Below are 15035 nucleotides of genomic sequence, written 5' to 3' on the forward strand. Positions count from 1 at the left end.
CTTGGTGCATGTGTGTTTTTGAAAGAAAAATAAAAGCAGAGCCTGAAAAAACTTAAAAAAAACAAAAGAGTTGTCTAATTCTTTTTCATTTGTGCAAAATATGTCGTTTCACATTTTGGAGTGAATAAGTAAAAGGTGGTGCGGAAATGAACTCACTGAAATGAAAATCATAAAACAAAAGAAGGTTTTAAAGACAAGGAAAAAAACGAAAAAAAATGGAAAATGAAACACTGGCATAGGGGCTCTAAGAATATGCAGTCTGGGGAGTGTAAATTTCTGTGGTTTCCTAATGCAGATTCTCGGTGCATTAGTTACTCATGTGGGTTCTGGCATTAGTTTTGAAGTGACCTCTGCTTTGGACACCATGGTTCTGCTCGTCTCCAAGTATGCACATGAATTGGTTCCACTTTCTTCTCATATAAATGGTATTTTAACCACTTCGAGATTGTGCACTTAGTCTAAGTGATCCTGCGCTAAGAGCCTCTTTCCTGATGCGTTTTCTATTCTGCCATTCAGGTGTCTTGGATTACTTGGAGGGATTTAGTGTAGAAAATCTGCATAAAGTAGGTTATGCACTTTTTCTATATTATTCTTGTAATTATAAATTGAGTAGTTGGTCCTCTGTTTCATTGGCTTATCCTCTGCAGGTCTATGAAGTTTTCAGCAATCTAGCAATATCGGCTCGATCTAGTGCAAATTTTTTTGGATCATCCATTGCAAATGAACTTTTGATGATAGTTAGGAAGCAGGTATTATGGTTTATGAGTTGAGTTGGAGCATTTTATCAGTGTTTCTTTGAACTGAACATCTTTATTTCCATTACATTGATTACCAGAATACAGTCTCTTCATTGATTTTGAATTGTTTGTTTTATGCAACCCCTCCAACGGGGCAGGTCACCAGTCCAGATTTGAAGTATAAGAAGATGGGGCTAATTGGAACTCTGAAGATAGTTTCTTGTCTTGTGGATGCTAATATTTCTACCTGCCCTGGCCCATCTCAGGTACGACCCAGTATCATTTTATTTGCATCTGATAAGATTGATTATAATTCATTTGATATTTTTTTCTTTGTAATATTTGGTAATCTTTGTCACCAGAGTTCTATCAGTTTATTCTATTTCAATGAGCAGGAGTGTGTATTTATAAATTTCATGTCCTTCCTAATCTCAGATAGGACCTAGTATTGTTTTATGTCTAAATTCTCCATTATTATTTACATCTACTGATAGTGATTATTGTTCATTTGACTTTTTAAATATTGGCAATTTTTATAGCAACCCTATCCGTTTTTTCTACTCCAATCAGCAGGTGCATGTATGTGCGTGACACACAAATATGTAGAGAGATAGATAGATTGATAAACACACTCATTTAGATTTAAGTTATGATAATTGTTTAAACTTTAGTTGAAGTTAATTTATGACAAGTAAATTTTGAGGTATAAATATGACCACTGGAAATGTTTAATATTGGAGATAAATTCCTTGTTAAATTTTACTTTACATGAGACTATTTTCCTATGAATTCCTCTGATAGAATACTGAATTGAACAGAAAATGAATTTTTCTTTTTGGGGCTCACTGAGGCTATAGCCTATATCTCTCCCTGCTGTTATAAAGCTAAGACAATTCCTTAATATCTTTTAACATTCCGATTTAATGTCTTTTTGGTAATTTCGCTCAAAATTCAACCATCTGATCTTCCTTTGCAAGTGAGAACACATAAATCTATCATACCGCTCAACTCCATTGTTGTGCACTTGAAAAAAGAAGTTAACTAGATTTTCTTTTAGAATGATGATCAAAGATCGGTGGTACAATAATTATGAAAGTTGAAGAACATAGTTGACTTCTTAAAATGAATATGGTTTTTCTTCTATTGGGTTGGATTAGTGTTCTATAAAGTCATAAAGCACTTGAAAAGAGATATTAAGTGGCATCTCGACTATTTGCTAAAAGGGTGTTGAACAACAGATACGATAAAAATGGGTCAATGATAAAACGCATTTATAGATTTAAGGGGTGTTGTTTACATTTATAGGACTATAGTTATGAGAAATACAAAATTTTTCTTTATGATTATTGATGAAAATCTTTCTTAGTAAGGTTCTAAGAGTTACACATTCCCTTTATAGGTAGCCAATGGAATGGGTGTTTGGCTCAAACATGTGGCATTCCTATAGTGTGGAGTCCATGCCACAAGTAAGCTACAAATGATTAATTCTCCAGGATGGAGTGTGAGCAAGGCCATTGGGACTGCTGATTTTATACCTAAAGAATGAAATATAATTATTCTTAAAAATATCTGCTATATGATGTATGTAGTGTCAAAAATATTTGACAAACTAATTTTAATCTGATGTTCATGTATGTGGTTGATTTCTTTTGGTATTTCAGTAAGCATTATATTTTTATGTTACATTTTCTCATATAGAGCATCTTAATTAATGGGAAAAGTTTAATTGATCTAATGCTTTTCTTATGCTGTAGTTTCTCCTGTTTTAATCATGGTCCTAGATTCAGGGATGTGCATTGACCATCTTGAAAATCATTTCTACAGCAAGCAAACTCTGCGGAGGCTTTGGAACTCTTGAAAACATCTTTGGACTCTTGCAAACAGTTTCCAATACCATTGATTCTGTTTTATGATGAATTAGTCACAATGTTGGACTGCAGAACAGTTCAACCTGCAATTGTGGATTGGTGCGTTAACCTCAACAGACTGTCACCATAGTAATTAAGCTTGTTTTGTCATTTAGGCAGATATTCCAATAAATATGTTTTATGTGGGAGTTGTCCATATCCTGTAGGATTGGCAAACATGTTGGAGAGTTTGAATCTATGTTTTTATCTGATCTTGAAGGTGGGCAGTTGTCTGTTAAAGACTTGCATTGTGGTTTAGAAGGTAAAGTCATGCATTCTGTAATTTCTTCCTGGTTATTAAATATGTCTGGACTGATATGGGAAATCAAGTTGGGTATGGATTACAATTTCCTTTCTTACTCTATTTGTAGGAGAACTAATGATGAACTTGGATGGTGATATATCTCCAATTTGTCTGAACATTTTGCCACTGGTTTCCTCATCCTTGCAGTAATTTTTCACCATATTCTCCTGTGTAATATACTATCTCTGTCAAACTTGTGTCAATATAAGTGACTGCTGAAAATTTTCATTTTGCTGTATGCAGGTCCTCTTCGAATTTACAAATTCTTCCTGCTAATTTTGTTTTACTATCTACAGTAAGTGCATGGTCCCTTGCGCACTGAAAAATCTTAAGTGATGGAATAAATATTTGAACTTGATTGATTGTTTTCAGATTGAGAGGTTGGCAAATCAGGGATCTCTAGGTGGAATTGATGCACTGCTTGGCTGTCCTTTACACCTTCCTTCATCTAAGGTGAGGCTAAGTCAGATGGTCATTAAACTTATTAATTTGCTTTGGACCTTTTGTGACATTGTCTTATAGTGTTCTGCATTTGAGAGATATTACATTGACTTGCCAATTTTGACAATGTTAAAACTCTGTTACCACACTGTTGGAATTAATTCATAGTAATTTATTTAATATTATAGAAGTTCAAAAGCAACTTTTGAACTGATTCACTTGTGAACTTCCAGATTCTTTGGCTCAAAGATTTGAATTGGACCACAATGACCAATGATTAAAACTTTTGTTTCTTTGTAATCTCTTTTTTTGGGTTAGCATGTACATAAGGGAAGACTTAATGCCCTTGTTTGATTTTGTAGAGTGGGTGGGATCTCGTTGAGGGCCTGGGTGATTTTGTGCTCTTTTTGGATTGCTTGCTTTAGGTGCTCCTTGTATATGTCCTGTGTATGTTGGTGTACTTGGCTTCTTTTTCCAATTTATATATTATAGGAAATAAGAGGAGAAATTGATGATTTTTTATAAAAATCGATAAAAAACGAAATACAACCTAGGCCTAAATAGAAATCAGAAGTCAGTTCAAATTTGAATCTGACCAGATTTCTTTCGTACTTCTATGCAACTAACTTTGAAAGATTTAAAGTTTACAATCATTCAAGTTTGGATAACAATAACTGAAACTAAATAAACTTCAAACGAAAATTAGATAATCTCCTAAAATAATTAAACAGAAACCGGATTATTCAAATGGAGATAATTTGGGATTATCTCTAGATTTGATTTTCCATATTCCCCCTCAAGTTTGTAGGCAAATATCCAACATGCCCAGCTTGGAACAAAGGTCTTCAAAAATGTGCCTAGGCAGACTCCTAGTAAACACATCGGCAACTTGCTAAGTGGTTGGGACGTAGGTCATGTAAATGTTCTCCTCAATTTTTTTCCTTTATGAAATGATGATCGACTTCCACATGTTTAGTTCTATTGTGGTGAATCAAATTATGAGCAATACTTATTTTGATTGGAAACGACACAAAGATTTATTGATAGATAAAAAAGTACAAAAGAAGGATGAGGAATCCTCCTGCCAAAGACAGCTAAACTATAGAAAAATACACTGAAAAACAAGCAAACACTCTAAAAAGACCACTCCTTATGGAGTACACACAGCTATCCAATCAAGATGTATCGCATTAAGGGGAGTCCCCTTAAAAACCTTGGAACAATAAGCCCAAAGAGAAGCAAGGAAAACAATAGAGTCCCATAGAGACTCTGAATTCCTTGCTTTATCCTAAAAAATCCTCGCATTTCTTTCCCTCCACACAATCCGAATAAGAGCGATGTTTGCAGCTTGCCACAAGGCTATCCCCCTCTTAGACGAACCAAATCCATTGAATTTGATGTACATCATGTCAAGGATGCTCCTCGGGGGAACCCAATCCATCTTAGCTAACTGAAATAACCTGTGCCATAACCCAATCGTCAAGGAGCAATGAAGAAAAATATGATCAGCTGATTCCCCATGCTTCATGCACAGAATACAAATATCCGGACTAAGGGCTTTGTAGGGTCTTCTCACTTGTAGCATGTCATTAGTATTCACCTTCTTGTGTGCCACTAACCAGATGAAGGACTGCACTTTGAAAGGAATTTGAGAATTCCAAACGAATTTAGAAGGAAAAACCTGAGGAGATCCAAAAAATTGGGATAAAGCTAGAAAGAAAGATTTAACTGAAAAAAGCCCAGAAAAAGACAAGGGCCACAATCTGTCATCTGGAACCGAAGGAGATAAATGCACTCCATCAAGAGATCGCATGAGGCCTTCTAAGTCCTCAATCTCAGAATCTGACAAGTTACGACGGAAATTTAAATTCCAAGAGAAAGGACGAGTAGGACCGAGAACTGAAGAAATAGGTATGTTTTTATCCAAGACTACTCTAAATAGACTTGGATATTGGGATCCCAAAGGTTGGTCCCCCCACCACAAATCTTCCCAGAAACGAATTCTTTCCCCATTTCCTACCACAAATCGAGTAAACAAGGAAAACTCCTGAAAGACTTGAGAAATAGCCTTCCAACCTTGTTGTCACAAAATAATTTCATAGGACCATTAATCGGAATCTATTTGATACTCTTTATTTGAACAACAAACTGGGTACTGATTATCTTGTGTAAAGCAAAGAAAGCAGAATTAACATCATATTAGTTTTCCAAAAGGTATAACCAAGTGGCATGAGAACGATCATTAATGAAAGAAAAAACCAACAAGCTCCGGTGATATTTAGGATCCGAGTAGTCCAAATATTAGTATGAATTAATGTAGAGGGATAAGATGATCTATTATTACTCTAAGGAAAAGGAACTTGATGATGTTTGGCCAAGTGACAAACTTTACAATGAAAGTCATTAACATTCAAATTCTGGAATAATAAAGGAAACTTAGTTGTTAACAAAGAAAGGGAAAAATGTCTCAAACGTAAATGATGTAGCTAGATTGGATTTTATTTAATGAAAAACTTGAAAGATGAGATAAAGGTATGTGACCATTGCCATTCACTCTCAGCATCAAGATAGTAGAGCCATTCGTCTTCCCTAACATGACCAATCTCCCTCCCCATATATGTTCTAAAAATCACAATGGGATAAGAAAAATGTTACTTTGTAGTTTAGATCTTTGGTAACTTGATGAATTGACAAATAATTTGTTGAGAGTTTAGGAATATGTACTATGGATTTTAGGAAAAGAGATGGGGTAAGGGTAATAGTCCTTTATCTAGCCACAATAGCTAAACTACCATAAGCTACTTCGATTATTTGGTTTCTAGGATATGAGTTGTAAGATGAGAAATGATCAAAGTTGTGGGTCATGTGGTCAATAGCATTTCAGTCTATAGCTTAATTTCCATGCCAAATTTTTTTTGAGGCATTAAAAGAACAAGTGATGGAGTACTTTCTTGATCTAACCAAGGAGCATGATGTGTTGGACTCATCTAGAGAGGTGGGGAAATTCCAAAGTCTTTCAATTTCTTTCTTTTTTAGACCCTCAAACTCTAAACTGTTTGAATTTCTCATGGCTAAGTTTTGCCTACAAAAGTGTCACATATGCTTAGTCTCCTCATTGTCCGAGCTGTTGTTGGTTCCAATTTCCACCATTCCTACTAAGGGACTTTGGTTTCCCATGTAACTTCCAACACATCTCCTTCGTATGCCTTGGTTTCTTGCAATGATTGCCCCATAGGCTATCCTTGTTACTTGGTTGTCTGAATAGCTTTCCCCTACCAAAATTTGTGCTATGAATTGACTGTTTTGAGAGCTTAAAATAGAAAGGCCAGACCCTTTGCTTGTTATAATGTTCAACATTACACTCCTCCTTTCTTTAGCCCTTATGATCAAGAATACCTCATTCAAGGATGCTAGTGAATCCTTTCCAAGTACTTGATCATGTTCCACATTAAGTCCAACCAGAAATTCAAATATTCACTCTCTTTCAATAAATGTATGAAACATAGCAACATCCTCACCATTCTTCATTTTAAGATTATGATAATAGTTCAATGCAAACTACAATTCTTTGAGAGTGTATCTTGGCTTTTATCTTGTAAATTTAAGCAACATCTTGGACTTTGGAGTTGGTCTGTTTCATTTTTTATTTTTTGATAAATGGAGTTGGTCTGTTTCATTTCCTCCCATATTTTCTTTGATGTGGTCTGAAACATACATGCTCCAATGATTTTGGGTTGCATCATGTTCTATAGTTAGGACATGATTGTTGAGTCCTCTTCATCACAAGTGGCAAACCTGGGATTATCTTCACTCAACACTGGTTCAATCAAGTGACTGAGCTTTCCTTTTCTCTTCAGAAACGTGCACACATGTTCAGACCATATTGGATAGTTTTGGCCATTAAGTTTGAATGAGGGCTAAATGTTTTGATAGGAACTGGTAGATGGATTGTTTTGAAATGTAGTGTTTGATGCTGGATTTTTTTGAGATTTTTGACATAGTTGACAACAAAATAGAGACATCAACAATAAAAAAAGGCTATTGAGAAGGAAAAAATGATGATGGCAATGAAGGCCACTAGAAACCAATGGAATGAAGACCATCAGGAAAAAGATTAGAAGAGAACTTAGAGACCTTGAACAAGCTTACCATGTGGAAAATAATGATTTTAATAATTGTATTTATGAAAAAATGGTACAATATTTAATAGTATGCAATCCTGCAAAATTAGAAAACTAAATTACACGAAGAAAGTTTACCAATCCCTAGAAATACTCTATTCTACAAATCAAGAAAAATAAAATTGGAAATATATAACTATACAATCTTGGAAATTGGGGAATTATACAGCTATACAGTCCCAGAAATCAGGGAATTAATTCCTTAATATTTTCAATCAAATCTTAGAAATTAGGGAGTTAATTCCTTGGTGCCTTTAATGAAATAAGTTAACATCATTGATGTGGTAACTGGCCTCTGGATGACCCTTTTGTTTCTTTATCCAAACTTGTTTCTTAGAGGGGTGCTTGAGTAGTGAATGCTTGGTATGATAAAGGGGGTTCTAGTTGGGGGAGTCCTGGTTTCTCAAGGAATTTCTATGATTGAGAGTTGCAAATGGTTGAGGTTTTCATGCAGATTATTCCTTTAGTGAGGATAATGGGCATTCCTCATATGAAACAGTGTGAAAAATTCCGAATAATATGCCTTTTTTTTTTTCCTCCCTCTTTTAGATCTTATTGTAAACTTCTTTCCATGGGAGTTTCCTTCAAGTTTCCCCTGAAGGTGTTGTGTCTGAGGGGCTACCTTGAAAGTTGCTTTCTCAGTTCAAGAAGCAACATGAAAAAAAAATGGTGATAGATCAGTTGATAAAGGGCTTTTGGGTGAACTGATGTTGTTTGCCTAAAGGCAATGAGGAAACAACAATTCACCTTCTCACCCATTGTGAAAAAGCTCAGATTTATGAACTTTGTTGTTTTCTCTTTTTTGGGTTGCTTGGGTAAAATAATGCATTAGTTTAGGGGTTATTACTATGTTAGCATGGAAGATTCATGGGGAAGAGATGGTCGACAGTTTGGAGGATGGCACTGCCATACTTGTTCTGGTGCATTTTGAATGCAATAGGAGAACTTCTGATTCAGAAGTTCTGAAGACCCTGAAAACTTGGATTGGTTGTTGAAAACTCTTTTTTGAATTTGGCTTTTGGTTGGGCTAGATGTGTTGTGGGTTTTGAGAACTTTTCCTCATTGGATTTTGTTGATTATGCAGAGAGGGTCTAGGTCAGTGTGGGTTTTCATTTGTCTTCTTATTTTTGTTGTTAAGCTCTTTGAATACCTCTTGTATACTTTGGGTATGTCCTCGCTTTTGGTAGATGCCATTTATGAATTATTCATTTACCTATCAACAAAAAGAAAAAAAAAAAGGGAAGAGAATGTGATAAGAGAATTCAGAGTTCTCTTCCACCAGGCTTTCTTATATATTATAACTGTCATAAATTCCAGGTCATTCGACATAATATATAGTAATTTCTTTTGTGATGTTCATCATTGGATTGTTAGTTTAATTTGGAATAGGTTGCTTTATTTGTTTTGCCTGTTAAAATTTATGGCATGACCAGTTTGTGGGCATGTATTTGGCTTGTGTCATGGCAGTACTTCTCAGGAGATGGCTGGCAGTCTCTTACAGGAAAACAGAAACATGTCGTGTGCCTCTCCCTCTATTATGCAACTAACTGGATAAGGGAATTGGTAAGCCGAGGTTCAATGTTTTTACCCTTGGGTTGTTTGTTTTCTAATGATTATTTGATATGGATTGTAATACCTACCGCTTATGATGCCATGAGTAGCTTAATGCTTTCTGTACACAAGTCGTCGATGGTAGATTTGCATGTACAACTCAGGCTACAAGAGAGGAAACAATTGTGAAGCTGTTGAAACGTTTGAGGAACCTCTTGTATGTTTTCTCTTGCTCACTCTTTAATAATTTGTGCATGATTACTAATATTTGTTGTTTATGCTGATTGCTGATCTTCTATATGACCTAGTTATTTGGAGAAAAAAATTTAATTTTGACCACTAAACATCACTTTGATCACTAAATATCATGATGAAGAAAATTAATGTCAAGCAATTCAATATATCACTAGGTAAATTTTTGAAAGTCTGTAGACTCCATAAATGATATATGCAGTCTGCATAAAACAAGGTGCTATCCAGCAAGAATTTATGGCTTCTTGTCCATGGTGTGTTAATATAGACACTTCAGTTTTGCAGTTGTATTTCTAGTAAGAATTAAAAAATTAGTTCCTCCAGGTGGCACTTTAAAAGAAAACAGGCAGATACAGTACCATATAAGAGTACTTGCAGCACATAAAAAAGAGGCACCTTTGTTTTGTTCTGTCAATGCTGTAATTTTTACTATAACTTTTTTCAAGTTTGTAAACCACATTGAAGTTTAATTTCATGTCACAACACTGAAATATCTTTGTTTCTTTGGCCCTGGTGAATGAGTTATTAGTGCTGCATTGTCTCCCTAGTATTGCGAATATTTCTATTGTGATAAATTATCAAGCAAAGGGGAAAAAACGAATACCTGAATGAGAATTCCTTCCCTAAAATACAAAACCTGATCAAGAGATTCAAAACAGAGGAAAAGAAATATAATCCAATTGACATCAAAACATCTCAACATTGCTATTTTAACCCTTTTGATCTACATATCAAAAAAATCAAATCAAGTAGAATAATGTTGAGAGGAATGCTCTCGAAAGCTGTAATAGTAGAGGCTCAAATAAGATAAAGAGAAATACATTCTATCTTTATAAATTGATCTCTTGACTTCTTTTATTTGTATGTGCTGATGGGAAGAGTAGCTATGCAGATTTCTGGAAAGCTTGTTAAATAATTCCCTCAAACAATATCCTCTATCTCTACCTGAGCTCCACCTTCATGTGGAGCATTCTGGATTTCATCCTAATCTTGTGGGGCATGTGGAAAAGAAGAATGAGCATAAGAAAACATATGAAAGCTTCTCATCAAACAACAAAAGGAAAGATAGAAAGATGTCAAAGGCATCAAAAGATTCAGGGATTGATGGAAAACTCAGACAGCCTACTATTCTTGATGTGTTGAAGAAAGCAGGAGTCACAACAAGCCAGGGAACACCAAATGATGATTCGTCTGCTCTATCCCCTAAATGCAGGACATCTGAATCAGCAGATCAACATACCTATGACACCAACAAGCACATAATTTTAGAAGTTTCTGCAGTTTTCAAGGTTCTGGAAACACAGAGATCCAAGTTCCGGCCTCTACTGGTTGATTGTTTTTCCATTTTTACATTTTCAACGGTATTTGCATTTACACCCTATGCCAACGTACTTGCTTTATTATGTTAAAGTACTTTTGGCTGCCACATGCAAATTGTATGTTTCATTGGGCTTGATGTGGGATATTGCTCCCTCTAGCATGGAGCCACTTGAAGAACTGTTACTAAAAAAACAATAACTCATTGCTAAAAACCGCCCTTTTATTGGTGCAATGGATAAAATCAATTTCAAATACTAAATTGCTTGAAATCCTGAAAACAGCCCTTTTATGTTAATTTCTAATAACACATTGCTTGAAATCCTGAAAACGGGCCTTTTATAGAGCAATGGATAAAAATGATTTCAAAAACCACATTGCTTCAAATCCTAAAAACTGCCCTAGGATTTGAAACAATGAGTAGAAAGATAATGGAAATCGTTTTTTTTTTCCTTTTCTTTTTACAGTTTATTAATTTGAAAAGAATAATAATGGAAATCGGATTGGTCTTTTTTTCCTTTTTTTTTGGTGGAGACACAGAATCAAGATTCCTGTTGCCCTGATCCTGCAGCTGAGGTACCATGTTCATTTTTTCACATTGCAGTTTATGAATTCTTCATGAATGTATGAGTTTGCAATATTGATTGATCTTTTGCTAGTTACCCCTACATCTGTACCTTCTACGTGATATTCGCTACAAGTTGGATTTCTTCAGTCCTCCAAGCAAAGCATTTTCAGCCCGACACTTGGGTTCCCCACCTGGTCTCAGTAGAGTGACAGTGAGTCAATTCTTGGCCAAAATTAAACCACTGTTTCCAACATTTAAGAAACATTTTAATGCTGCAGTTTCTATTCTTAAAGAAGGTAAGTTGGTAGCATCAAAATTTTGTAGCATGAACATTACACTGCTTCATTTTCTGATGTCTTAGAGTAAATTATTGTAGGTAATGAAAATTGTGAAGAACATTGGAAAGTTCAATCTGCTTCTGCTGGGAATCCAGATATACCCAATCTTGTGCTTTCAAGATCTTCTGTTTGTACCTCAGTATTTAATGAAATACTTCATTGCTTCAATATGGTAAGTATTTGTCCTCTCCCTTTGAAGTCCATTCACATATGATTATTTAGAGGAGAAGCTTTATTTTCCAAACTACTAATAAATCTTTTATTCTCTTTCCTAATGGCAGATGTTAAGACTTGCTGATATTAATCTGGACAAACCAATCCTCACAGGTCTTCTTGAAGCCTTCCAGCCAATCAAAATGCAAGATAGTATTTTCTCAGGCTTACAACCTATCCCTCTGCCTGGGACCATAGAGTATCTATATTGTGGTGCTTATTCTTTTGTGGAAGATATCTTGGACTTAGGTATATAGCTTTTGTCTGTTTCCTCTTGGTGCTTTATGGTGAATACTGATTTTATAGCCTCTCTGACTGCTTTTGCTTCCTGCAGCATGTTCTTTCTCTTTTATGCTGGCTTCTGAAGCTCTACTTACTCTTGAATCAATTGTAACATCAATTCTGAAATTCAATGATAAGTTAATGGAAGGAAATGATAGAAGTACAAGCATGGGATCTATTGAGGCCGTCCTTCCTACTTTGCGCAGCAGACTTGGCACTTCTTCTCGCAAAATTCTAATGCATAATTGGGATAATGAAAATTCTGAGAATGGTGTGAAGAGAAAAGTAGGACATCTATGCTATGTTTTCAGTCGTTTTTGTCAAAATATGTTTGTAGCAGTTAACATGATTTTGGCCCTTATTGCTATATTTGCTTTACCGCCAGAGTTGGATATATTGCAATCTAAAAAATATATATTTTTTTCTCAGGGAGAAATAGTGCAGAGGATACTGCAAATATACCTGGGGAATAGTGAGTCCACTTCTGATTTGTTGCATGAGCTTGCTTTCTCTATCTTACCTCAGGTGCTTAATTTTCTCTCAATTGTTTTATTATATTATTCATAGTCAAATACTGTAAGCTAATGATGACTTTCTTACCATTATGCATGCATCTTAATCATTAGGCATTGATGTAATGGCTGGTCAATGATTAAACACATACAATAGATTTTGGAAGCTCAGATCTAGGATTTTAGGTCCCATTCTAATCAAGAAGCCTTTAGTTGTGAAAGAGTGTGCTTGGTAGTTTTTGAATTCTTTCGTTTTTTTCTTTTGATTCTCAAGTTCATCATTTCTGTTGGTTTAGGACTATTCTAAAGTAGGTAGCTACAATCCAACAACAGCAGACACCTCTTTAAGCTTTTTAAAGGGGGAATGGGGAATTAGTGTTTGTGGTAACAAGAAAGAAATTAAATCAAGAAGAGTGAAAGAGATAAACCTTAAGAGTCTCACTAAAACATTCTAAGAGTCTTAGATAGAAGAGTAAACAATAGAATTTCACCATTAAAGATTGCAACTTTGGTAGCACATATCACTATGTTCTTTGGTTGTGGAGTGGGAAATCTGCAGCTTATTTTTTCCTTCATTGTCGCCTCGCTTTGGAGTTGTGGCAAAGGTTGTCTTCAGCAACAAGGATAGCCTGGATAGCTCTCAGAGATATCTCTCATATGACTGTTGTCTTCTTTTAGAGTTTAGGTAGAAGCCTCAGAAGCAAGGCTTCTAGAGGGGAGCTATCCTATGCTAGCAACTTTTTTGGTTATTTGGATGGAAAGGAATGCTAAGACCTTTGAAGAAGGTGATTGATTTGTAAGAGAATATCTGCTTTCTCACGTAACTCTGAATGCCAACTCACTTGATTAGACCAGACAAGTTCTATTAAAAATTCCAAGTCAATGAAAAAGAGAGGGCACATCCAGAGTCAAGGTGATCACAACTTATTTATTAAAAATTCTTCTATTGGAAAAGTAATTGCTTTGATTTTATATGTAGATGACATTGTTAGATAATGTATAGTTATTTAGGTTATTTACTTTTCCTTTTCCTTTTCTTTCCTTACTGTATTGTGGGTCCTACTAGCATGTATATATATACCCAAGTTCAATGTGTATTCTTTATAGTTTTTCAATAACAATAATTAGGGATTCTCCCGTTTCTCTATCTCTCTTCACATGGTATCAGAGCTTAGGGAGAAAAAAACCCTAATTATTTCCGGTTTATCTGTGAATCCATTCTGGGAAATCTTTTAGTGATCGTGTTTCATTCCGGTCACCCTTCCCATCTCCTAAAGCTTCCGATCAACCCTCACCGCCGGCGAATTTTTTGGCGACCTTTTCCGGCCACTTTCCGCGCGAAGTCCTTTTCCGACACCGACCATACCATCAGGTGAGCAAGGAGGAGATCTTCAACTTTTCTCAAAGCACCGGAGGAAGAATCCCAGCCACGCGCCGACCACGCGCGTCTCTTCTCCGGCGGCCTGAATCTCACACGCCGGCGCGTGAGGGCGCGTGGGGCATTTTCCGGCCACGCGCTTCCACCTCCAGCCTCGCCTGACGCCGTCTAGCCACCCTTCATCTACGCTTGTGTCATCTGAGCCCTAAAAGTGCATTTTTTGGGGTTTTTTTGTCTCCGTCGGCCCTTTAAACCGCCTTTTCGGCGACCTCCGGTGACTTTCTCTCCACCCCGAGCCCTGCACGTGTCTTAGGAAGTCCGCGATAAGCCGTATTAGGGCTCTCTTCGATCTAAACGTATTTCATTCACCAGATAAGTAGATATGGCTACTAAAAGTTCCCATTTTTCCTCTGTCATATCTGGATCTCCTATGATTACTTTGGAGAAATTGGTTGGCAGTGAAAATTATTTGTCCTGGTCTGCCTCTGTGGAGCTTTGGTTTATGGGTCAAGGTTATGAGGATCACCTTGTTACACAGGAGGCGGATATCCCTGAGGTTGACAAAGTACAATGGAGGAAGATAGATGCACAATTATGTAGTGTGTTATGGCAATTAGTTGATCCTAAGATTCTGCATCATCTTCGGGCCTACAAAACATGCTTTAAATTTTGGAATCAGGCGAAATGGCTATACATGCATGATATCCAACGTCTTTATAAGGTGACTTCTTCTATTGTTAATGTCAGACAACAAGACATGGATTTATCTACTTATATTGGCCAGATTGCCTCTCTTAAAGAGGAATTCTTGACCGTGATGCCTCTTACTACTGATGTTGGGGATCAACGCATACAGATTGACAAGTTCTTCATGGTTCTTACGGTTATTGGCCTCCGTTTAGATCTCGAGACCGTCCGCGATCAGATTCTTGGCAGTTTCTCCGTTTCATTCTTGGATGATGTGTTTGCTCGCCTCCTTCGTATCTCCTCTACTCAGACTTTGCCATCTGATAACACTTCAAATTCTTCTGTGTTAGTTTCTCAAACTAACTCT

General features: G+C 36.1%; 1 protein-coding gene across 2 annotated transcripts in view; it reads left to right on the plus strand.

Annotated features, from left to right (window-relative positions):
* The window catches only part of LOC100248975 (uncharacterized), a 32276-nt gene that overhangs the window by 3850 nt on the left and 13391 nt on the right, over nt 1-15035 (plus strand). For both annotated transcript variants that reach the window (XM_010658783.3, XM_010658784.3), the window contains exons 6-23: nt 296-425; nt 517-563; nt 648-749; nt 896-1003; nt 2562-2704; nt 2812-2906; nt 3016-3094; nt 3192-3243; nt 3321-3401; nt 9038-9133; nt 9232-9338; nt 10266-10734; nt 11231-11266; nt 11350-11554; nt 11635-11768; nt 11878-12058; nt 12144-12376; nt 12521-12616. In XM_010658783.3, coding sequence (XP_010657085.1) covers nt 296-425; nt 517-563; nt 648-749; nt 896-1003; nt 2562-2704; nt 2812-2906; nt 3016-3094; nt 3192-3243; nt 3321-3401; nt 9038-9133; nt 9232-9338; nt 10266-10734; nt 11231-11266; nt 11350-11554; nt 11635-11768; nt 11878-12058; nt 12144-12376; nt 12521-12616 — 2394 coding nt within the window. The remainder of the gene's footprint in view (nt 1-295; nt 426-516; nt 564-647; nt 750-895; nt 1004-2561; nt 2705-2811; nt 2907-3015; nt 3095-3191; nt 3244-3320; nt 3402-9037; nt 9134-9231; nt 9339-10265; nt 10735-11230; nt 11267-11349; nt 11555-11634; nt 11769-11877; nt 12059-12143; nt 12377-12520; nt 12617-15035) is intronic.

The sequence above is a fragment of the Vitis vinifera genome, chromosome 12, assembly GCF_030704535.1.
Source record: "Vitis vinifera cultivar Pinot Noir 40024 chromosome 12, ASM3070453v1".
NCBI lineage: Eukaryota > Viridiplantae > Streptophyta > Magnoliopsida > Vitales > Vitaceae > Vitis > Vitis vinifera.